The sequence below is a fragment of the Cucumis melo genome, chromosome 3, assembly GCF_025177605.1.
Source record: "Cucumis melo cultivar AY chromosome 3, USDA_Cmelo_AY_1.0, whole genome shotgun sequence".
NCBI classification, from domain to species: domain Eukaryota; kingdom Viridiplantae; phylum Streptophyta; class Magnoliopsida; order Cucurbitales; family Cucurbitaceae; genus Cucumis; species Cucumis melo.
Genome location: NC_066859.1, coordinates 26,545,130 through 26,570,280, shown reverse-complemented (window position 1 = coordinate 26,570,280; position 25,151 = coordinate 26,545,130). Strand labels below are relative to the sequence as shown.

At 32.7% G+C, this 25,151-nt stretch overlaps 2 protein-coding genes across 2 annotated transcripts; both read left to right on the top strand.

Annotated features, from left to right (window-relative positions):
- Nucleotides 1-1,421: 1,421 nt before the first annotated feature.
- Nucleotides 1,422-4,388, top strand: LOC103488345 (U-box domain-containing protein 12-like). Its single transcript, XM_008447038.3, has 3 exons — nucleotides 1,422-2,242; nucleotides 2,605-3,913; nucleotides 4,217-4,388. The coding sequence occupies exons 1-2, from the start codon at nucleotides 1,644-1,646 to the stop codon at nucleotides 3,527-3,529; spliced, it is 1,524 nt and encodes a 507-aa protein (XP_008445260.1). The 5' UTR covers nucleotides 1,422-1,643; the 3' UTR covers nucleotides 3,530-3,913; nucleotides 4,217-4,388.
- Nucleotides 4,389-12,344: 7,956 nt separating this feature from the next.
- On the top strand, nucleotides 12,345-24,625 carry LOC103488346 (sister chromatid cohesion protein PDS5 homolog C). The gene is made up of 13 exons (XM_008447039.3): nucleotides 12,345-12,723; nucleotides 13,841-14,044; nucleotides 14,137-14,318; nucleotides 16,291-16,417; nucleotides 16,516-16,713; nucleotides 17,427-18,323; nucleotides 18,459-18,569; nucleotides 19,235-19,308; nucleotides 21,759-21,810; nucleotides 22,926-23,012; nucleotides 23,090-23,133; nucleotides 23,352-23,426; nucleotides 23,500-24,625. The coding sequence occupies exons 1-13, from the start codon at nucleotides 12,622-12,624 to the stop codon at nucleotides 24,077-24,079; spliced, it is 2,733 nt and encodes a 910-aa protein (XP_008445261.2). The 5' UTR covers nucleotides 12,345-12,621; the 3' UTR covers nucleotides 24,080-24,625.
- The last annotated feature ends 526 nt before the right edge of the window (nucleotides 24,626-25,151 follow it).

Here is a 25,151-nt window from a genome sequence, read left to right as displayed (position 1 = left end):
ACAAATACTTTAAATATTCAGGATCAAAATAAAACAACATAAAGGAGCAATGGAAAATTGGAAACAAGTGGTAAAAAAAAGATTAAAAGAGAGAATATATAAAACGTATTACTTTTTGTTCATAGTGTCAGAAGGTTGTTCTTGGGGGGGTGTCCCATCCACGTTTCAATATCTCGTAATAACAAACCACATCAAATAAAGTGCCTAAAATTAAAACAAAAAAAGTAAAAGAGAAACTACTTTTGTTTTAGACAGCCAATCCCTACTCTATCTCTCTACTCCATCCTCACCTCTGCAATATTTATTCTACATAATCCAATCACATCTTCACAACCCAACCCTGGTGGCCCCAGGGAATAGTGTGACCCTTCATCCACTAATCCCATTGGCTCCTTCCATGCACATGATTGGGGTACACGGTAATGACGCTCTTAATGATCCGCACACTACACTGTACAAACCCCCCCTCCCCTTCTCAAAACAAAACACGGCGGGGCTTCAGCTGCCTAAGGACTCAAGAGGCGATGTGTAAACTTATTCCCAATAATCCAATTGAGTCCGATGCTGAAGTAGTGGTCAAGAAGTTCCACGTACTCTCACTGAGCTTTGTCCTCTCCACTTGATCAGACTAAGACTACTATTAGTACTCACAGTTTAGTTTAGTGTTTTCTTATCCTCTAATCTTTCATTCTTTCCGCAATCAATAACATAAAAAATAAATTATTTACAAAATATAAAAAAAAAAATTCAAATGAATTATATACACTAACATAAAATTTACTATATTTTATAAATAGTTTTAACATTTTATTGATTTTTAAAATGCGTCTTAGGAATACATCCAATTTTCTTTTTAATCTATTAGTTTGGTGTTTCCAAAAAAAAATTAACAATAAACATATATCAAAATGATAAACAATTATAAATATTTATAAAATATATCAAAATTTTATATTATATTCTGTCAATAACGCTAAACAATAGATTTTTTTTATTGGTATTTATCAATGTCCATGATAAATACAAAACATTGACAAAAATATATTAATTTCTATAATCAACCGAATATAAAATTTAATTATATTTTAAAATAATTTGATTCATTTTATTATATTTGAAAATATCACTAATCACAGTAATAAAAACATAACGTAAGGGAGGATTAAGATAAAAAATGAAAATGTGTACCGTTGTGCGTAATAGTATTAGTTTAGCAAGAGGATTAGAAAAGACACACGTTGAGAAATCACTATATTATATTATTGTTTGTGTTTTTAATTTTAATTTGAACAACAAAAATACTAATATTAAAAAAACAATAATTATTATTGTAACAAAATAAATAAAGAAAGAAAACCTCTCTCTCTCTCTCTCTCTCTCTCTCTCTCAGTCTTATATAAAGAAACGAAAAGGAAAAAGAGAGAAGAAAATCATTAGACTCTGTTTTTTTAAAAAAAAAAAATTTATTTGTTCAGTTGAGTGAGTGCGGGATTTCCAAGGGACGAGGACGAGGACGACGAAGAAGAACACGATCCTTCTGAAACCGAAAACCCTTCTTTTGGATTATTCCGCCACCGTCTTCCACTTCATCATACGGATTTTGCTTTGCAATGTAATGCGCTGTAACAATAGTTTACAGGGCAATGGCCAAGTGTCATTCCAACACCATCGGATCAGTCGCTGTCCATGGAATCTCCGGCGCCAATGCACCTACTAGACACTTCCGATTCTGTACTTCCTTTTCTGGAGCTGCATTTCGCCGTAGAATCTACGACGCTGTTAGTTGCGGTGGGAGTTCTCGGTATCGCCACCGGTACAAGGATGAAATAATGGATGAAGACCCCACCATGGGGAACGGATCGGTTTCTAGGGATTTGAAGGAGCAGGAGGAGGAGAAACCGAGGAAACAGAAATTGGGCAATGGAAAATCCGAGAAGCTCGTGGATCTTTTGAATTTGGCTGACTCAGTGGAGCTGGAGAATGAGGCGGAAACGAGGAGAAAGGAGGAGGAATTGAAGGAGTTGAAACACACGGTGAAGGATTTACAGGCGGAGGATTTGGGGAAGCGAAAATCGGCAGCAAGCAGTGTGAGGCTTATGGCGAAGGAGGATTTGGTAATACGAGGGACGCTTGCTCTTCTCGGTGCCATTCCTCCTCTCGTTGCGATGCTTGATTTGGAAGATGAACAATCCCAGATCGCTGCTCTCTACGCACTGCTAAACCTTGGAATCGGCAACAATGCGTAAGTTCTTAACGATTTCATTTCTTCACTTTGTTCTCTGTTATCAATCCTTCAAAATTCTCTCTCCATTTAACTCTATTACATATTGTTTCTGCATGCATGTTTTAGTTGATTTAATTTTCTTCCATTATGAATCTCTGCGTTTTTCCTCTGTTTGTGTAAATGTCTTCTCTAAATTGTAGTTGTTTCGCTTCTATTCGAAATGGTAAGTCATATGAACAGTCTCTTCGGTAATTGATCCTCCAGAATTAGCGTCTCATCTTCTTTTAAGTACCCCCCCCCCCCCCCCCAAAAAAAAAAAAAAAAAAGGAAAAAACCTTCTAAATTCTGGCATTAACATTGAATTTTCTCCTACCCTGCAGGAACAAGGCAGCAATTGTGAAAGTGGGGGTCATCCACAAAATGTTAAAGCTGATTAAATTAGAGACTACATCAAACTCATCAGTTACAGAAGCAATTATTGCAAACTTCCTCGGTTTGAGCGCACTAGACTCAAATAAGGCTGTAATTGGATCGTCCGGTGCGATTCCCTTCTTAGTCAAATCCCTTCAAAGCACCCACTGTAAAATCAGCGATCAAGCTCGGCAGGATGCTTTAAGGGCGCTCTTCAATCTTTCAATTGCATCATCAAACATCCCAATTATATTAGAAACGGATTTAATCCCATTTCTTCTTAACATGTTGGGCGACATGGAAGTAAGTGAAAGAATCCTTTCAATTTTAAGCAATGTGGTATCTACCCCAGAAGGGAGAAGAGCAATAAGCATTGTTCCAGATGCATTCCCAATATTAGTAGATGTTTTAAACTGGACAGATTCACCTGGGTGTCAAGAAAAAGGATCTTATGTTTTAATGGTGATGGCACACAAGCTGTATGGCGAAAGACAAACAATGGTTGAAGCAGGCCTTGTATCTGCTTCTCTTGAATTAACACTTTTGGGTAGTGCATTGGCTCAGAAAAGGGCATCCAGAATTTTGGAGTGTTTGAGATATGATAAAGGGAAGCAAGTTTCTGAAAGTTTTGGTGGCAATCTTGGTGGTGCTGCTGTGTCTGCTCCCATTATTGGAACTTCTTCAAACTGTAATATAGATTCCAAAATCTGTGTGGAAGAATCTGAAGAAGCCATGAGCATGGAGAAAAAAGCAGTGAAGCAACTAGTACAACAGAGTCTGCAGTACAACATGAGGAAGATTGTGAAGAGGGCCAATTTGCCTCAAGATTTTGTTCCATCAGAGCATTTTAAGTCACTTACAACAAGTTCAACTTCAAAAAGCCTACCATTTTAACATAATATCAGACTTCCTTGAGTGATCTAAATCAAGTGTTCATCGTTGAGAAGAAATTAGTCTATTCTTTTAAGCAATTAAATAGCAGTCGGTTTTCATTAGAGAAGTCTTTTAGTCTTTTTAACTTTTTTTTGGTTGTGTAGAAGTAAAATAGGAAGGGCCTACCTCTACGTCCAAATTCAACCCTCGTGGAACAACCAGATCCTAAGCAATTATTCTGATACCTTCCCTGGCGGTGGAACTGTCTAAAGATTGAAAATTCCTGTGGCTGTTTTCGCTCAGCATAACAAAGCTCATGGCTGATGCCACTGCTCTTGTACAGATCAGTGGGTCACCTTCGACCCACCATTACAATTCAGCCTACCTTGGTGGCCCCTTTAAAATGTAATGTAATGCGCATCTCGTATTTTTCTTTTGCTGGCCAGTCCTGTTGGTAAAATTGTCGGTCACTTTAACATGTTTTTTTTTTAAATCTTCACCAAGTATATATTTGAACCTCAAACCTCTTGGATCAGAGCCGAAGTTCTAGTCTTTTACTACTTGACAACACTTTCACATGCTTTAAAACATCATGAATAGTTCAACATTTTCATTGTAGGAATTAATAAATCTTTTTCTGTGGGATTAAATTAGCGGTGAAGTGAATTGGTTCTTTGTTCTGATTAATATTTTCTTATCCATTTTCAGCTCTAACTCTACACAGATCTAGAGCAGGGAATTTGCTGAGCTGTTTATAGCAGAGGTACAATAATTTTCAAGGCATGTCTTGAGCACGAGGTATTGCTTGTAAATATAGAATTGAGTGAATTCATTATGTGACTATATTAAGTAATCTATTATTCAAGGGATAGTTGCAAATGTAGCAATTATATTCAAAATAATTAAGTATATAACAACATTTTAAATAAATTGCAAATATAGCAAAGTTTGTCAAAATCTATCAATGATAGGAGTCTATCACCGATAGACCATGTAGCAAATGTTGGTCTATCACTGATAAACCATAGGAGTCTATCAACGATAGAAATCTATCACCGATAGATTTTGCTATATTTGCAATTTTTTTAAAATGTTGCTAGATAGTTAATAATTATTCTAACAATTGCTATCCATTTTAATTACCCATTATTCAGTTTAGAGTTGCACTTCTGTCTTTTATCTCTTACTTTTGCAATGACCCCCCATGTATACTTTTCTTCTCTTGGCCCGTAGATAACTTTAGATTATAATTCCCATTTCATTTTCTCTTCTGGGAACAGTTTGTGAACTCCTTGACCTTTCAGACCTTCAATTCCTTGTGTTTTGACAAGTTGTGAGATGAAATTGATAGTTATTTCTATGATCAAATTCTTCTTGTTGATGTTCGTTAGTCAAGCCTCTTGGGTTTGATATGCTTAGTGGGGTCTGCTTTTATTAATACCATTGAATTCCATTTCCCCCATACTTCCACAAGATTAACTGTGTACAGAGTGATATTATAAAAAAATGTTAATGCTGATGTTGTGCTAATTGAAATTGAAAATTGGAAGTGAGACAAAAAGACTTTTCCTTACAAGTGGAAGTATAGATTAATTTAATGATTTGAACTTTTGAATAGAAATCTCTAATTAATTGGTCTTACTGTTTATTTAAATCCAAAAAGATAAATGAGAGAAGCTAAATGTGAGTTAGTAGAACAGTTGTTTATTGAGGTTCTTTGTCGTAGCTGCTAGATCTAAACTAAACCTATGATCATTGTAATAGTTTTAATGATACTTGGAAATTGATAGATAAATTTAAACTAGAAGGAGCATGGGAGTTGCATATTTAATTAAGGTAGAGGAAAAGAAAGGCTATAAAGCCACTAGAAATCATAGAGCATAGGTGGGGATACCAAACGGCTAAAGGCTACCCATGAAAAGGATCAAAACTCATTAACTCGTTAGTTTTCTAAAAGTGTCCTTTGATATAATAATACAATTTACATCCATTTATTGCTCTCATTAATTTAGTTTCACAGAGTACTTTAAAAAATGATGTGGAATTTAGTTCCACGATTCCTTGCCGTTTCTTTAAATTACTTGGGTATTACTCAACCAATTATTTCTTAATTCTTAAAATAGTTTAAATCATATTTTGATTTTTAAACATTTTTAGTTCCTAATTTTTTTAAAAGAGTTTATTTTGTTCCCTTCCACCAAATAATAAGGTGATATTTAATATTTTGATTCATTGTATTCATTAAATTGAAGAAATCTTTTTATAAATCTTTTATATGAACTTAATCAACACATTTAAAGAAAATTAATTTTATTCTCTTTCTCCAAAACCCAACTCTCTCACGTCCCTCCACGGCTCTCATACTATTTACTTTTATTTTTATTTTTTTAAAATTACAAATTTGAAGCGAACTATACGAACATTTAGTATACAATAAATATTATTATAATTACTCAATTTAATTAATATAATGAATTTAAAGTTCAGTTAAAGACTTAACGGAATCCTAATACTAAGACCAAAGTAAGTTCTTAAAAATTTAGGGATTAAAATATATGTATTACTTAGTTCAAATACTAAATTAGAACAAAATACAAAGTTTATACACCAAAATAATATTTAAACCTTTTTAAAATATCGACATCCATCTTTCTTTTTCACAAGCGACAAAATGACGTATAAAAAAATATTTGCTTACATCCAAGTCTTGTAAGCTTTGGAAAATCAGTTAAACCCATCTTGATGTGTATAGATTTGAATGTTTATTTCAAAATTCAACCTGACACGACTTTGTCAAAGTAGTATGTAAGTTCTTTTAGTATTACAAATAAAGATTGAAGATTAAAACTTCCCACCTATAGAATAAAAAGTCAGTTAATTACCATTAAGCTAAGCTCGTTTTGACATAATCGGTAGTTTTCTCTTTTTATTCTAATTAAAAGTCCTATATACACACAAACCCACAATGTTTTTTCAATTATCTACCCTTCACCCTTTTTCTCATCTTGTTTATTTCATTTACTAGATATTGAATGATATGAATTGGGGTTTTTCTCTTTCTATTATTTTAAGTTTAAATGTTGAAGTGAAGATTCAATATATGACAAAATTCTATGTATTGTAAGTCTGCCTTTTATTTTATTTTAATTAATTAGTAATTTTCAATCAGAGTTAGGTATTTTTCTCTCTTAATGAAGTGAAAATCAATAATAAAATGGACTAATCACCACAAAATTGTTCCAATTGAATTTGGTTGTTTGTTATGTCAAGTCGCTACATTATTCAATTGATCACATTGAATATACCAATAGATTAGTAACTTAAACACTCATTCATACAAAATTTCCATGAAATCTAAATCACCATAAAAATGTTGCATTTTTTTCTTATTTTAAACAACTGAATTGAATGAAAAAGAGCTATTTATTAATTATTTCTAAATTTTCAGTTATTTTCCCATAAAGTAGACCACTTCTACCACTGTCACTTTATTTTTATATATTGAAATTGAATAAAGTTTAGTATGTGGGAGAGAGTGTGACAATTATTAAACTTTTTTTTCTCTCTCTCTTTTGAATAAAGTGAAAAATGTAATTATGGGCTTTGAGTGAATGATGTGGGGGTACACAATGCATTTAATTTTTTAAAGTAGGGCAATTCTTTTTTTCCTAAAGAAAGTCATCTCCAGTGGAATTGTGGAATCTGTAATGATAGTAAAGTTCGAGAATTTAATTTTTATTATTTTGAACTCTAATTTATACTGTTGTAAGTTTATATATACAGTTTTAATATCTTTAAAAATTTGATTAAACGAGTGATTGGATAGATATCGATAGAATTCAAAATTTTACTATATTCTGTACACTTCGACGTGGGTAACATGATTAATCAACTATACAATGTCCTTATTATTACGACTTGACTATATAACTATTGTTGTTTTCTCACCCGATATAACATTTATAGACAATTTTTCTTTTGCCTTAGATACTTTTTGCATCACCTTTTCCTTTTTTATTTTCATTTTATGTCCTTTGTTTTAGCTGCAAACTTGTCTACACTTTCTCACCTAACCTTCAAAATAGCCTATTCAATTTATTTCTTAACCCTCTTCTTTTTATAATAATACAAAAAATCAACAGATTGGTTGTGCCATATCTTAAGATTCATTATAGATACGTTCAATTTTTGTCATTAGCTTCAGAAAATACTCATACTTTTTCAATATACATACAATAAAAACTTGAATCGTGGTTTGTTCTAAAGTTATTGTCCATACCATTCTATGAGACTATAACTTCCGACTTGCATATAAAATTTTAAAGGATTTACACTCCTACGAGTATGAAGAGATTAAACGCTTTTGAAAGTGTTATGTTATCAACAAATTGAAGAAAATGATAAGATGTAAATAACAAAAATTGCCACCAAGGTTTTATTTGGTTTACTATCAATATGTTAGCGAAGTTTGTGGCCCAAATTACAAATAACATATAATGTGTATACAAATTAGATTTTGGGAAGATTTATTAAGAACATTTGGATATCTTCACAATAACAATAATATTTTTCACTTTGAGCATATAATACCATCGTGACTTTGTTTTTTGTTTTACCCTAAAATGTCTTACACCAAGTCCTCAATACCTATACATTTGATAAATCATCCAAGATTAATGGAGATGATATAGGAGAAATATGAAAATGATTGTGGTTTGGGTACGGTCCTAAGGGGCAGGTGACATTGTCGGAGATGGGATGTGTAGAGTATTATTGGATCAAATTAGAAGAAAAGAAAAGACACTTTAAAATAAATAAATGTAATGTGTAACAAAGCAAAGCCACCCTTTTTAAGTTTTTGAGGCACACCTCTACTCTAAATGCTTTTCATTTCTTATGAGATTTGGCATCTTATGCCAAATAATAGTCATCTTTTTTCCCCCCTTCTGATTTTGATGCCTTACCCACCAATATTTCACCTTTTTCCCTTTATCTGTCATTTTCAACACATATATGTGTGTGTGTGTGTGTTTATATATATATATATTCTATTCTCATATTGCTAAATTATTGCCTATATCATAAGTGTTCTATTTCCCTCGTGATTTTTTTATAAATTTCCTATTACATAAGAATTGAATATATTACAGTGTTCATTTTATCAAATATAACTAAATATGATGTATTTTCTCATATCCCTGAAATTAATATACACACGTTCGTGAAAACCTAAATTAAATGTCCACTTTGATTTTCTAAAACAAAAATTACTTTAATAATTAACATGCATTAAATACGTAAATAATAAAGAGTATGTAAAATCCAAACATTTACTAATTAGTTAGGGCAAGTAAAAAATATATCAGTTGACAATTATTAACAGCATTAAACAGTTCCACTATGCTCTCATTTTAGTATTATTTGAAATGTGACGCTTTTCATTCAACTTTATATAAAAATACATGTGAGTTTATATATCAATCATGACTTTATGATAAGATACATAATGAATATAATGGGGTAATACAGCAGTAGCTATGCCAGTGAACTTTTATGTGTGACATCTATCCAATATTCCATGACAATATATATATATATATATATATATATATATATATATATATAATACACGTAAATATAATCTTGTATATATTATATTATCATACAAACATACAGCTCACATGTGCATATGTCTGAGCTTCCATAACCCAACAATTTTTTTTTCAAAACCAAACCATACGAACTAGATCATGGGTTCAATTAGGGTTATATATAATTAAAGCCATAAATTTGTTTGAATCTGGATTAAATTATATATTTTTTCTCTTAATTAAAAGATTATCATCTTTTGTCTTAAATTAAATGACATGGGTGTCCAGTTTTAATTCTAACAACTCTTTAAAACTACTTTTATTGTTTTTTTTTTTTTAACAAATCTCAAATAATTAACTTTTACTCGATCTACAAATAATAATAACATTATTATGTAGTAACAACAATTTACAATTACTATTAGTTAATCAACATATCTCGTGTGTTAATTTTTCTCATCAACAATGATACTTTTTAGCTCAGCGAATAACGGATTTATGTATAAATTTTACGATGTTTTTCCATATAATTCATAGTCGTTCTTGTTCAAATGACTCGTAGTAAAATTTGAAGAGACTTTTGAAAAGCAAAGAAATTTGGATCGAGCCCTAGAGCCCAAATTATCTTTCTCCATTAACGTTCTATTCTAATTTGGGCTTTTTTGTTGATATTGGGCTTTTCTTCCGAAAATTTTGTATATAATAATTCGTTTTTGATATATACATATATACTTATTTTTCAACATATATAAAATTATAGGGAATCTTATAGGCATATATGGAATATTTTGAACATCATGAGTCGTACAGAAATAATTTCACCACCAAGTGTTTGAATTAAATGAAGTCGAGGTACAGTGTAACTTTTATCATTGATGATTTAATTGAAAGTTTATGAAAGCTATAAATGGATGCTTGTAGTCGTTGTTTATTTTAAGGTAATAACAATCAAAAAATTGATTTTAGTTGTCTATCTAGTGAAATTAAAGTCTCTTGGACTTACCATCTATATACAGACGTATACCTCGTAACAATCTCAATCCTCGACAAAATATTGAGATAACTTGTTTTCGTATTATAAATGTAAGATGTCAATTAATTTATACTCGTGTGTTAAGAAAACTGTATTTATGAATTTGATTGATACTTTTTTTTTTTTAAGTTTGGTATAGGTAACGTTTGTTCTCTAATGAACTGTAGTGTTGTTTCAATAGTCAATGTCTATTAATAATAAATAAAAACACATTGTCATTTTTCAGTTGAGTATATATTACATTTGTTGAAAATAATAATATGTAAATTTTAATACAAAGTTTTCTAACTATACCCCAATACTAAAATTACACCTCAACAAGTTAATGTGTGACATTGTTATGGATGGCAAAAGCATCGTTAACGTTTGTCTACAATTATTCATCTTTTAATCATTTATGACTATGTTTGACATATTGTTACCGTGTGAAATGGCTCAAAATATGCTATTTTTGTCGGTTTGTGGATCGGTTAGTTACATTGAGCATAAGTAAGTTTGTTTTGGACTTTAAATTTTGTTATTTATCTAAATAACACATAGTAACTTTAATATATAAAAAACTAAAGTCGACATAGTATGATAATTTAATTTTATAACGACGTAAAAATATCAGTGTAGGCAGTTTAAAAAGATCACGTATTAACTTTATCTATATTCTCTAAACCTTTAAATCAGTTGGTGATTTAAGACATATTTTATATTTTGATGGCACATTAAACTATCGGTTAACCAACCTATTAAAGCATGTAACAATAAAATTACTATAAGATCAACATAATTCAAAATAATGAAATACATTCATAATTCAAAAACCGTGAAAAATATATCGAAGTGATATCCTTTTAGTTGATCACAAAAAAACACTATTACTTTAATTATATTTAGAGTGTGTTTGGACTGATTTTTAAGGTATTTAATTTTTTAAAATAATTGATTTTAAGATAAATTTAGGTATTTTGGTATTGGTTTAAAATAATTTTTAGAAAAAGAATATTACGAAATAAATCATTTTAGAGAAAATAAATTTAACCAAATTTTAGAATAAATGTTTATCCAGTGTCTGCGAGGAATCTCTCCAAAGTATCTATTTTTTTATTCATTTTTACTATCTATTTTTCACTCGGTCGTTTTTTTTTAATACTTTAAATATTTTTTAACGTGTTTTCGTAAATGTATGATTTTGCAAATATTAACCTCTTAGCCAAATCTACTTCACTTTAACACCTATAAAATAAACCATGAGAACGTCAAGAAGAACACGATCGTTCGATTTGTGAAATGAAAATGAATGAAGAACGTGATTGAACTGCAAATCTTATTGTCTAGTTGATATTATATTGTATAGAAAAAAACTAATTATCATGAATATTTTAATTTATTGTTAGAAATCAATTATTTTCTTTATGATTATGCATTTACATTTCAAGATATATGCTTTGTAAATTGAATTGTAAAAAAAAAACAAAAAAAAAGTAATTAATGTTTAATTTTAAGTAATAAAAAACAAATAATTTAAAAATAATGTGCGATTAATTTTAAAATATATTTATGAAAAAATGATTCAAAATATGTGTATTTTTTTTTTTTTTTTTATGATATTCACTGGTTGCTCCACAAGAAAATCTAAATTTTATTTAATCATATTCACTAGTTGCTCCACAAGAAAAAAAGAAAAAAGAAAAAACAACAAAAGCTACAACGGCTGCAAATAGGATATGTCTACTAAAAACTGTCACATGTTAGTTTTTGTGTTTATATTTGTTTTTTCCAATTTTAAAAAAATACAAAATAAGACGAATTTCATTATCAAAATTTATTTTATGTGGACGGAAGAGAGGTCACAAATTTAAAATGTAATTTATTAGATGATTGTTAGTACTAATTAAATTACTGTTTATTAAGTTAAAAGATGAATATAAATTAGGAGAACTTTCTTAAATTTAAATTTGATTGTAAGAGAAAAGATGGAAGAAAGAGAAAAACAACTAATTCTTAAAATGTCATATTAATAATATACTAATAAAAAACTTAAATTGCAATAAGAAAAAGATAAAGATTAAAAGATATTCCTAAAACGAAAAAAAAAGAGAAAAATTCCAAACAATTTATTTCGGAAAAAAGAATGGAATATTAATATTAAATTAAAAAAAGAGGGCGTGAAGCGTCGATATTGAAAAAGACGAAAGTTTAATTTTAATACAAACAGTTGGAAGAGAGTTTTTTTTTTTCTTTCGTTTCTTATCATTTTTTTAATTTTTCCGAGCAAAATATTTCGAAACATTTTTTTTTCTGTTCCCTCTCCGTTAGAGAGAAAAAAAAAAAAAAAACCCTAGCTCGTCCTCTCTTTCAAGTTTCCCTCCTTTTTCTATCTGATTTTCCCCATTCCCATCTGATTCCGTGGCTTCTGCTGCTTCAATGGACTTCAATTGAACTGAATCCTTCCCCACTTCGAAGGATCTGTCAGCTTTACCCACAAAAACCTACCAACAATGGCGTCTTCCGACAAGGATGTTGAAGAACAGCTTTTGGAAGCTGGCAATAAGATTGTTGACCCTCCTACTTCAGTTGAAGAACTTCTACCTCTTCTCGACGTAAGCCCTTTCGTTTTTTTCCTCTACGTTCTTCAGCCGGATATGTTCTTTTTTTTTTTTTTTTTTTTTTTTTTTTTTTTTTTTTAAATTTGTGAATTTTTTTTTGTTCGATGGATTTTGTTTTACTGAATTTGTTTTTTTAACATGGTTGAATGTCGTCTCTGAAAGATTTTTTTTTGGCTGTACTTTTTGTGGTGATATTTTGATGCTCGATTGGTTTTTCCTATACAATTTATCGTGTTTCGTATTGTCTGTCTGCCCTTCGTTGCCCTGTATTGGAAGTTCCCAACTTTTTACTCGTCCGAGCTGCACGTACGATAGTGTCTACATGTTATAAACACCACTTTGAATGAAATTGCAGACATTGTAGCCGTTACTATTACTATTAGCTGGATACCGGGCCTTCAACAAGTTTTTTTCTAGATTAAAATCCATTTCATTCGCACAGAAGAAAAGTTGAATTGATTCTTAGATATAGTTTCTACATGTGTGTGTGTATGTATTTTGGTATTGAAATATATATCTGAAGCTTTTGATTTCAAGTAGCACAACTTAGATTAAAAAATAATTCTGTTGGGTAGCTGACGTATTCCAACTCCACATTGAGGTGGCAGTAAGAGTGTCACTTCTGGTGATCTGGAAAGTAATGCGAATGTCTGGATACTGTTAAGGAGGGAATTGATTGAGATTATGTGAATATTTGAAAACTGGTAAGGATGGTCTGAGGGGATTACTTCCAGGAATGTGGATAATGGGTTCTAATGTATTGAGGGTTCACGTTTTCAAGACCAGTCAGGCAGTTCAGCTTCTCTTAAAATTTCTAACCCTGACTTCTAAATCTGTCTCTCACGTTGATTCTTTGAACTGCACATTAAATGTCTAATGAGGTACTTTTTTCACCTTGTTGCTTTGATTTTTAATCCTCCTAATGTAGTTATTCTCCCTATTACCTCTCCTTTCTTCTGGTGAATTGAACTGCAATGGAATATTATTAGGTAAATAAGCCGTTTAGGTCCTTGTATTTATTTATTTATCTTTAAGGATTCTAATTTTTGTGGTTATGATAGGTAGGACATTGCATGTTACTTAAATTTCTCAGTAATCTGCCTGATTGCAGAAAATTGAGAGTTTGCTGGCAAAAGTTGAACAATCCCCTTCAATATCAATGCAAGTTGCACTCACTCCATCACTGAAAGCCTTGGTTTCTGATCAGCTTCTAAGGCATTCGGATATTGATGTCAAAGTTTCAGTTGCTGCATGTATCAGTGAAATAACTAGGATCACTGCACCTGATGCCCCTTACAATGATGAGCAAATGAAGGTAGTTAGAAATTTGGTATTTGAGTGGATGCAAAGTCAATTTTCCACTCATCAAATTTACTTCTAAAGAGTTGAATTTATGTTGCTGTTCAGGAGGTATTTCATCTTATAGTATCATCCTTTGAAAATCTCTCTGAAAAGTCAAGTCGATCATATGCAAAGCGGGCATCAATTCTTGAAACCGTTGCAAAGGTTAGATCATGCGTGGTCATGCTGGATTTGGAATGTGATGGATTGATCATCGAGATGTTCCAGCATTTTTTTAAGACAATAAGGTATTGTACTATATTTTATTTTGAAATCAAATTCCTTCTAATTTTGTACTTATGAGAGCGCAGTTATTATTGCTATTAATTTTCCCACAATTCAAGTTCTTTTGTGAGCACATATAATTGTTTCCTCCATGAAGTACTACTAGACTTCTGTCCTTCATCAGAAATTGACTGACCATTATATTGGGTGCTTTGGATGATATATTGTGCCTAGCGGTGGTATTTGAGTGCATTTGAAGGATTGGAAAGAAAAACTCTACTGAAAATGTATAAATCCAGTGAATTAGATTAGCTGGCTGTATTGTGGTCAATTCCAATAATTCCATGTAAGAAGTCTTGTTATTAGTGTCATGGGGTAGTAGTTAAGTTGGTTAATTGGCAACCTTTACAAATTAAGGAATGTCTGTTCTATTTCCAAGGCCTCTTACGTGGAATTGAGTTTTCTTTGGTTGTTCCTTGGTTTAGACGTTATGCTTCTTTAAGTTTGGTATTTGAGCCTGAGTGAGAAAAGGAATTTCTTGCAAGAACGGGAACAATGAAGAAGCTGGCTTTGATGGAAATGGGAAGTATCTTCTCTAGCTTTTGAATGGTAGTGCTCAAGGTTTAGCACAGTCTCCTTCCTTTTGTGGATTTTCATTTTTCCTGACAACCATGGGGGATGGCAACAAGATGTGAAGTGCCACACAAAGTTTAACTCATCTTGATAGCAAGACTGCGATGGAAAAACCTTTGGATTAGTTGAATATCTTTGCAATAAGTTTCAAGCTTTCAACTTTTTTTGTTTTTGTTTTTTAATAGCTATTATTAAATCACCTATGATCCCAAAAAGTGGGTTACAATAAATATAATTCTCCTGATACTTAAATAGCCTCCTACTTGTGGGGTTGGTAATTTGTAGAAGGTTCAACAAGTGGAAATTAATATTACTTGGGGAGAGAGTGACTTCACATGGGTTTGAATGCATGACTTGTTGCTTTGATATCGTGTTTTTTCTGGAGTAAATCATTTTTTTCCTTGTACAAAATATCCAAGAATAAGTAAATAGAATAGTAGAGAAATTTTTGTAGAAACTAATTATAAGAGGCAAAAAAAAAAAAAAAAAAAGAAGAAGAAGAAGAAGAAGAAGAAGAAGATAAAAGATTGATATTTTAATGTAAACACAAATCTACTGTTTTAGTTTTAGTTTCGATACTTTTTGGCTTGTTTGAGTTTCCATAAATTGGAGAATTAGAAAGTTCTACTGTATTTTTACTTTTTTGTGAACGTGTTCTTTAGTCTTGATACTTGGATGGATTAAAATACATGTAAATTTTAATTTGCAAAATGTTGCCTGTCATTGTTGTTGAATTGGAGCTGCATGCATAATAAGTGACTGAATCTGGTAGGAGATTAAATATAAGTTCATAACTTGTAATGATGTCTTGGCATATTGCTGGGCGTGCCAATTCATGTAATAAGTTGCTGATAATTTGAAGTTTTGATGACTGCAGTACCAACTAACTCTTCCCTGGTTTTTGTAGAGTAAAAGTTGGTTTGGTTTTGATTTTAATAATGCCAAGTAAAAGATTTATAAAAGCTAATTTCTGATACTTGAAACAACGTTTTGGCAATTAATTTCTAAATAACAGACCACCAAACAATCTCTTTCTAATTTGTTCTCTGATTTGTTCTCCTTTGTGTAATATATACCACTTAGGTTTTTTCTATATAATTGTTAGCCTTCCATCTACTCAATTTAGGTCTACCGTTTTCCTTCTAAATTTCTTATATCTTGGTTCTATTCTTTCCCTGAACATTTTTTGTTTTTCCTTTTTGTTTTTGTCTTGATTAATGTCTTGAGCATTTTTTGTTTTTCCATCCACTCAATTTTGGTACGCATTTTAGCATGTTTTATTTTGCCGAGTTGGAAGTCCTAATTTTTGAAATTTTGGTTTCCAATATGTTGTTAAGTTCATTGACAGCGTTCTTCATCCAGGGATTATCACCCAGAGAATGTATTTTCGTCAATGGAGACAATTATGAGCCTTGTTTTAGAAGAAAGTGAAGATATGGCTGTAGGGCTCCTATCTCCTATCTTAGAAAGTGTGAAGAAGGACAATGAGGTAACGTGCTTTGAGTTGTTTTTGTTCACTCCCCTCTCTTTTTAATTATTAATATTTTCATCTTTGATTTTCTGTTGAATCTTATAATATAATTACAGGAAATTCTACCTATTGCTCGGAAGTTAGGAGAGAGAGTTCTTAACAACTGTTCTACCAAGCTCAAACCTTATTTGGTTCAAGCTGTAAAAACCTTGGGAATTTCTTTTGATGATTACAGTGATGTTGTTGCTTCTATATGCAAAGATCTCTCTGGCTCTCTTGAGCCAAGTAATCTTCACGATGCTGGTGAAAACGTGGTAAGTTCTTAAACAACTGTTAGTTGAGTGTTCTTAATAATATATTCTAAGGTTGGGGTGCCAGTCAAGTCTACTATTAATCCATTCCATTTGCCCACCTCCTAATATTGAGTATTCTACGAATGAGATTCTATATCTGGCTATGAATTGGCAGCATAAGAACAAAGCCCTGTAGGTTAGTGATTAGAATTTTTATGATATTTGAAACCATACCGAATTTTTATCTCACACAAATCTGCTGTGGGTCTAAATTTTGATTCCCATGTTTAAAATTTATAGGATATGTGATTTGTGATGTTGAATACAGAGTTTGGGTTTTTTAGCTTGAGATTCTGGTGGTTGAAATAATTTTCAACACCCAATTGTCAGTATATAAGATAAATTAAACCTTTACATAAGCGGTCTTTACATGATTTTGACATTTCCCTTGAATTTTAATTTTATGTAATGGTTTCTGCATTTTATCCGTTGAGAGCGAGACAGTTAGAATGTCTATGGATGAGGTAATGCGACCATGCAATGCTTCTTAAGGCATATTCTTTTCTGATTTTTATTTTATGAAGCATTTCTCCCCTTGTTAGAACAGGCAGTTCTTTATAATCTCATGCAAGTAACATAGACAAATATAATATATTTAGGTGATATATGGAATGTTGTTACTTTTTGTAGTTCTATTTAACCAATATTGAGTAAAATGGTGTGGTATCTATCAGGTTGAAGAAAAACCAACAGAAGTGGCTACACCTGAGAGAGTTGACACGGGCATGGAGAAACATCATGATTCTGTTAAGAGCAATGGAGTTGCACAAGGGGGTGAGGATGGCTCAGTATCTACTTTGGAGAACAAGAAGGAAGAACATGGTGAGGAATGCAAAGAGGTGAAATCACCCAAAAGTCCTGAACCTGCTAATTTGGGCTCTGAGAAGGCTAGCAATGTAAAGGAAAGATCTGAGAAGTCCTCTAGGAAAAAAGGTAAAAAATCTAATCAGTCCTCGAAATCGACTGAAATTTCTCATGTTGATTCCCAAAAGGGATCTGAGAGCCAGCCAGAACGTGATAGCCACAGCGAACATCCTGGTTCTCCTCGTGATGACCAGTCTGCTGAAAATTTGCCTTTGGAAAATGAGGCTGATGCCAAGCCTTCCTCACCCAAGGCTATGGAGATTGAATCTGCAAATGTTGCTTCACCTTCACTTAGTGAAAGTGTTCCTGATGAGTGTAACAATAAGTCTGGACAGGGAAGTAAGGTTGGACAGGCAAAAAGGAAAGGCAACTCAGTTAAGGAGGTGGCGGCATCATCTGCAGAAGTTTCAAAAAAATCATCGGATGGAATGGATGAATCAGGAGCAAAGCTCGATTCAGATGCTGAAGAGAAGGTTCCTGCTGGAGTTTCTGATGATACTAAGCCTGCAGCTGAAGATGCAGGAGAGAGGGAAAGTGATACTACCAGTGATTTCGAAACCAAGACATTGAAGCAGTCTGCTAGGAAGGGTGATGGAAGCAGCAAGAGTAGTGGGAGTTCTTTAAAACAATCAGAGGTCAAGAGAAAGAAGGGATCAGGGAAATCTAGTTCTGGAAAAAACGTTAAGTCAGTTGACGATGATAAAAAGGTGGGTGGAGTAATGTTAAATCTATGTTTGCCTTAGTAATGATGAATCTTATCTTGATTGATGCACTAGTAATGATAAATCTATCTTGATTGATGCATTAGTAATTGGTTTCTTCAATTGTGGTTATTCTTCTAGGAAACTACACCTGTGCAGAAACCAGCCTCCAAAAACACCAAAGATGAGAAGATTGTGGACAAGACTCCAACAACAGTTTCCAAGAGGAAACGAACTCCTGTCAAAGAAAAAGTATGTTTCTACTGTATAGAGTTAATTAGTAATTTAGTTCCATGTCATTATGGATGATGATGTTTTTACTTAGAGGAAAAAGGTTTAGTAATGTTGAAATTGTTGTATTGTAGTAAAATGTTGCGATTGTTGATTGTAGTGTGTTCATGAATGTTAGTCTTTTGTTCTCTCCTTAATTTAATTTGTGGGACTGGAGGCTGACTTGTTCTCTTAAGAAGCAACTACTGATTTCTTTGTATATTCCTGATTAGGTATCAGGTCAATCTTTCTTTTGTGTGCATTTATGAATCATTTTGTGAGGATATAAAAATGTGTCTGCTTCTAGTAGACATAGTGGCTGATTGGTCCAAAGTTCTTTGTTTTGAGCATGAAACTCAATGACGCATGACCATTTTTCTTAATGAAAATTCTGATTTCTATTTCCAAAAAAAAAAAAAAAAAAAAAAAAAAAAAAAAAAAAAAAAAAAAGAAGAAGAAAAAACAAAAAAGACACATAACTAAATAACAAAAAACCTATAAAAGTAATACTAGTCCTTGTTTCCAGTATTGCTACCACTTTTTAAATTTTTTATATGATCTTAGAGACACCATGGTGATTGGTGTATTGCACTCTTCTTTGTTGTTTTTAAAACTTAAATCTCATTTTTACATATTGTTATTTTCAGGAGTCTGAAACCAAGGGTTTTGATGAATCTTTAGTTGGTTCAAAGATAAAAGTGTGGTGGCCAAAAGATCGCATGTAAGTGCCATTGGGCCCTCCTTTAGCTCTTTTGGGTTTCTTTGATGTGTGATATCATAATATAATAAACTTAAATCGTAATGCTCACAGTATTTGCACAAGTTACTTTTCAAATATTTTTGCTCATTGGTACCTTATTTAATTGGTGTCGTATAACGATGCTTACAATCATGTGGAGGTCTTGAGTTTAAGTGTTTGGAAGGTGAAATATACCTTCCTTATCAAGGACCAACTGAGAGATACGGTGGAGGCTTCTAGAAGAGGGTTTAGGCAAGGAACCTTTCTCCCCCTCTCTTCATGCTATTTGTGGGTAGATTATTAGTTATGGGTGTGAAAAGAGGAACTATTGTGGGTTCTCAGGTAGGGAGAGATCTTCGCTTATCGTTGTATCCATTGTGCTAATGATACTATTTTTCTTTTATTCAGATAGGGAGGATTCCTTTGTAATTCTCAATTGCATTTGTTGCGTTTGACCTTATTTTGGTTCGTAACATTGATAGGTCCAATAGTGCGGTCTTTGACATTAATTGTGTGTGTGCTTTTTTGGAATTTCATTGATAAATGAAATAAGGAGAAACCCCAAACACCAATAGGTGATAAATAGGGAATGCCAATTGGTGACTACGAAAGATACGCTATAATGAATAAAAGGGTGCTTAATTTTGCACCAAGAAAAAGCAGAAGACTAAACCAACTTCATGAAAGTATTTAAGTAGGAAAAAGTGTCTTGGAAAAGCCTTTGATTCTTTCACCTTGTAAAGTCAAAAGAAAACACGCAACAGAGTCAACTAAATGGTCTTAGAACCACCAAAAGGATAAACCACAATAAAGAAGCCAAAATATCATAAATGTGGTTGAGGCAAGTAAAGGACCATCTAAAAGCGTGCAGAACAACGTCCCAATAACAAGGAGATTCGACATGATGACGACACTAGTGACACCAAGGGGGAGAAAGATGCATATAAGGCATATGATGTTGTACACAATCAGTAGCATTTATGGCACCCAAGCTAAGCTCCCAAAGAAAGATCTTCATCCTTTTAGGATAATGGTCTTTCCAAATCACATAGCAAAAAGAAGACAAATTAGGGTCCATTATGGTCAACCAAGTCACTCACAAAGGATTTAACAGTAAAAGCCAGGGAGGGATCAAAAGGCCAAAACCAATAATCAGAAGATGCACGTAATCTGACAGAAGCCAAACACTAAGATAAGCATGCTCATTCTGAGCAGTAATTGTGCGTTTGGTACGTTGAACTCTTCTCTAGCTGAGTGTCTGATAGGTCTCTTTCTTTTTACCTAGGTTAGTTTCTTCCTTGGATTTCTTGAAAGGAAGGAGTCTGACTCTTATTCAATTTGTTCTTAGTGGATTCCTACGTATTTCATACTAGTGTTTAGAAGTCTTGTCTTTTTGAGTAAGATCATTGAAAAGATTGATGATGGAAGGAGGGCTTGTAAGTTTGGTAGGATGCTATGTCAACAACGTTCCATCAAGTAGGGTTGGTATGTGTAATTTGAGACTTCATAATGGATTGATGCTGGCCAAATGGCTATGGCGTTTCCTTTGGAATCTAATTTTATGTGACATTAGGTCTTTTTGAGAAAGTATAGTCCAGCTCATCGAAATGGACCTCGGGTAATGGCTTGGTCAGAAGGCACACCCAAAAATCCTTGGTAAGCATCTTACGGCCAAATATGTAAAGATTGTTGGGAGGTCATAAAGTCCTGTGTTTGGAGTTCCCTCGTCTTTGCCATTTATCTTCTTCAAGGTGTAATTAGCCTCTTCTATTGACTGTTTTTTGGGTTTATCTCTTGCAGTTATCAGGCTATTAAGTCGGAGAGAAATAATGTATCTTAGGGAATTAAGAGGTCTTGAATGTGGTTTAGTCTGTAACTAGGTTTGATTTGATCCATCGCCTCAGTTGTGTTTAAGGTTTCTATAAGTTAGAACCATTCACTAGGTCCTATTCTATTGGACTTGAGCCACTTCTTGCCATAATTTTAGCTCCTCTATTTCTTCTAAAAAAAATTATTTATTTAAAAAGTCAATCTATAACCATTTGGTTTTTGGAAATTTAGCTTATAAACATTTCTTCTAACCTATAAAAGTTACTTTGTTTTAATAAACTAAATAAATGGTTCTCCAGGGAACTTCCATAATTACTTGATGTGCTAATTTTTCATAATTCATAATTCATAATTTTTCATAATTACTTGATGTGCACATTATATATGTGTATATATCTGTGAGTGTAAAGTAAACAGTGTCCTCAACAGTCATTTATGAGATTAAACAAATCAATAATAGTAGAGCACCCTGTGCGTTTCTTGAAGAAGTTTGTACAGCATTTTCATACGCTGTCGATCTTTTTGTTCATTTGTCCTTGGCAAAACAAAACAATTATGATGTGCTATCTCTTTATTTTTTGTGTGACATCTTTTGTTTGCAGGTTTTATGAAGGTGTAGTCGAATCTTTTGATCGGGGAAAAAAGAAGCACAAGGTAAGATTTTATTAAATCTTGGGGGGTTTTGGCCCACCAACTTCTTAAGTTGGTTTAAACAACTCAACTTCAATGGTAAAATACTCTTGAAGTTTGGACATTTATCGATCTTAAGATTCGGACATTTATTGAGGAACTTCCTCCTTCCTTTTCACATTTATTGAATAACTCCATCTTCGTTATTTTTGTACAATTATTGAGGAACTCCATCATGACAACTCTACACCCAAACACAAACTAACTCCAACATATTAACTCCACTTAGTGGCCAAACACCCCCTTGGGTTCTGTTTTGTTTTTCTTTTGGTTACTATAACTTGCATGCATTTTAGTACATACGTATCTTTGTTACATGTTTTATACACTTGTATTATAAAATAGAAACACATTAAAAATGGTGTAGTGTCAGCGTCAGATTTCGAGATGTCATTGACATGTTTGAAATTGTGAAACGCTAATCTAAGAAGAGAGAAGAAATTACACTTTTAGTCTTCAAGTTTTGAATCATATTTGCGTTTGTTCATTGAGTTCTCAAAATCTGATTTTTTAGTTCTTAAGTTTTTTAAGAATAGGTGTGGTTAGTCGGTCTCGGACATTTTTAAATTTACAATTTTTGAGAATAAGTTTAAAGGTCCTTGAAGTAATTTTGTTAATTACGTGACATTTTAAATTAGAAAAAGAATGATCTCTTTTTTTCAAGTCTCTCTCATCTCTCTACAACTAGAAAACACTCGTAGCTCAAATTAGAACTCTACTTTCTAAGTAAAAAATTAGAAAAATAATTTTTAAAATTTCATGTTCCCTTTTTTAGTTCATGGTACAGGGATTACTATATGGATATTTTTTTTAATTAAATAAAAAATTTTTTTTTAGAAAGGAAGGTCATGCCAATTACCGCTGAGCTAAGATCACATAAAGCGATAATTTGTCAAACTATTCACTTTTTTTTATCTTTTTAAAAGATTATTGTGGCCCCTCGTATCATGCCCTATTTTTTCTTTTTTAAATGAAAGTGTCACCACATCTGTATGGCGTTGTTTCTGTGTCTGTCTATTCTTCATAGTGCTTGTACATACACGTGTTTATACGTATTTTACAAGTGTCGTTCTGTGCAGGTATTGTATACGGATGGAGACGAAGAGATACTAAATCTTAAAAAGGAGAAATGGCAGTATATTGATGATGAGTCTGAATCCGAACAGGTAGGTGGCTTTGTGAATATTTTTCTTGTCGTCTGAGCTGAGATTCTCTAACCTTGAAATTTTGTTCACGACTACAGGAGGAAACAGCAGATTTAGTGAGGTCAGAATCTGCAGTAGAGACGTATGTGCAGCAGACTTTTCATTTTGGTTCATTAAAATTGTGAATATATTTTCCTTTCTTGCGAAGATAAATTTAACCTACTATTTGAGTTTTCTATAGAAATTCCCAAATATAGTATATCTGGGGTTTTCTGTTGTGGAACGTCTTGCGTATGAAGATAAGCACATCACGTGATATTATTTATATTAATTCTTTTGTTTTTTCTTTTTTTGTTACAGACCTCAAAAGAAAAAGGCAAAACAAAATGCCAATGAGTCTGCAAAGCGAGGAAAGATGGATGCTTCACCCAAAAAGTTAGTTATATTTCACAACTGTCCAGTTTCTCAATATTGGTTCTAGATCTTTAATCATTAAACTCAATTCTAGGGGTGGAGGGACTTCCTCCAGCAAATCCAAGGGTGCAGCTACAAAAACTGACAGGAGTAGTGGCAGCAAAGTCGAAAGCAAGTTGAAAGAGACTACCCCTAAGGGTGGAAGACACACAGCTGTTACGGGTAGCAAATCGAAGGATCAAGGCACTCCTAAAACTGGAAGCAAACCTGGTAGCACTGGTCCAAAAATCGCTGGCAAGTCGAAGAATGATGATGCTGAATCCAACAAGACTAGCAAATCTAAGGATGACGAGACATCCACACCTGCTGTTGTTGCCAAGTCCATCAAGCAAGATGTATCGAAGACGGGGAAGTCCAAACAAGAAACCCCAAAAACTCCTGTTTCAAAAGGCAAGTCTACCAAAACAGGCGATAAGTCTAGTAATACCAACCTCTCCACCAAGGTTAAGTTCACATCTTCAAAAGCAAAAGAAAAAGAAAGTGGAGATGTGAAGAATTCATCTACTTCTGGGAAAACAATGGAGAACTCAAAGGGAAAGTCACTAAATTCATCCAATGATCAGGGCAGTGAATCCAAGTCAGGAAAGAAAAGAAGAAGAGAGTCAAAAGGTTGATCACCACGCCTATTCCAAAAAGGTTGGAGTTGTCTATTCTTGCCTTGGTTTGCACCACATATTTGCAGATTCTACAATGAGTAGTTCTTGGCAAACTTGATCTCTGGATCTGATGATCTCATTGGCACATTTTCGAGATTGTCGTATATTCTTAGTTAGGTAGGTTAGCTGCAATTATAGGAGTATGGCAGTTCTCTTTGTAGTTGTTTGCCGCTATTCATGTCATCTGTGGGAGGTAATAGTAGAGGATCCTTAAGTTAGCTTTATGTATTACTTGGGCTTTTCCGAAACAAAGATTGCCTTATTAGAGAAAGGAAAGCCATCAGATGTAGAACTAAGGCTTTTTTAGGCCTTTCTGCTTATCTGTTGTCTTACCCCTTTTAAACTCCCTGGGTGATTTTCAGAGTAATTGTTAACCTAACATCATCATCATCCCGTATTTGATTAATCGTTTTGGAAGCTTATCCTTATGGAGCATTTGGCTCGTAAGTTTGGGTCTGTAAAGCTTATCAAACTTCCAATTTATTTGTGATTTCCTTTTCCTTAGATTATTGATTCTTTAAATCTATATGTTTATATGCCACCATCTTATAGGTTTTTACTTATTTCTACTACTTGACGTGAATTTATCCATCCTGAAATTGGTCGTAGAAGCTCTAAGTTGCTTGACAACTCAACCTTTTTATTTCAAAATTATGGTTACTTCAGTTCAGTTCTTTATGGATGGTGCGGAGATGCGATGTTAACATTGTGATTTGAATGTTCTTTTGTTATTACTTTTGGACTGTTATAAAATAAATATTAGTATGTGACTAATTGGATAACAATGGCTTGGTATTTGTCTATATACATTTCCTTTGGTTTGGCCTCGTGAGTTGAATGTGAGAATACTTGCATCGTTGTGGTATCAAACTCGATATATTTTGATGCTTGAGGCCGTATATGGACTATTTAGCTCAGCCATACATTTACACAATGGTTAGAGTTTCAACTAAGCTCGATTTGTCATGTTGAAATTCGACTCTTTGATTTCCCTTTGGAGACTATAGTTTAATGCCACCACATAGTTTTC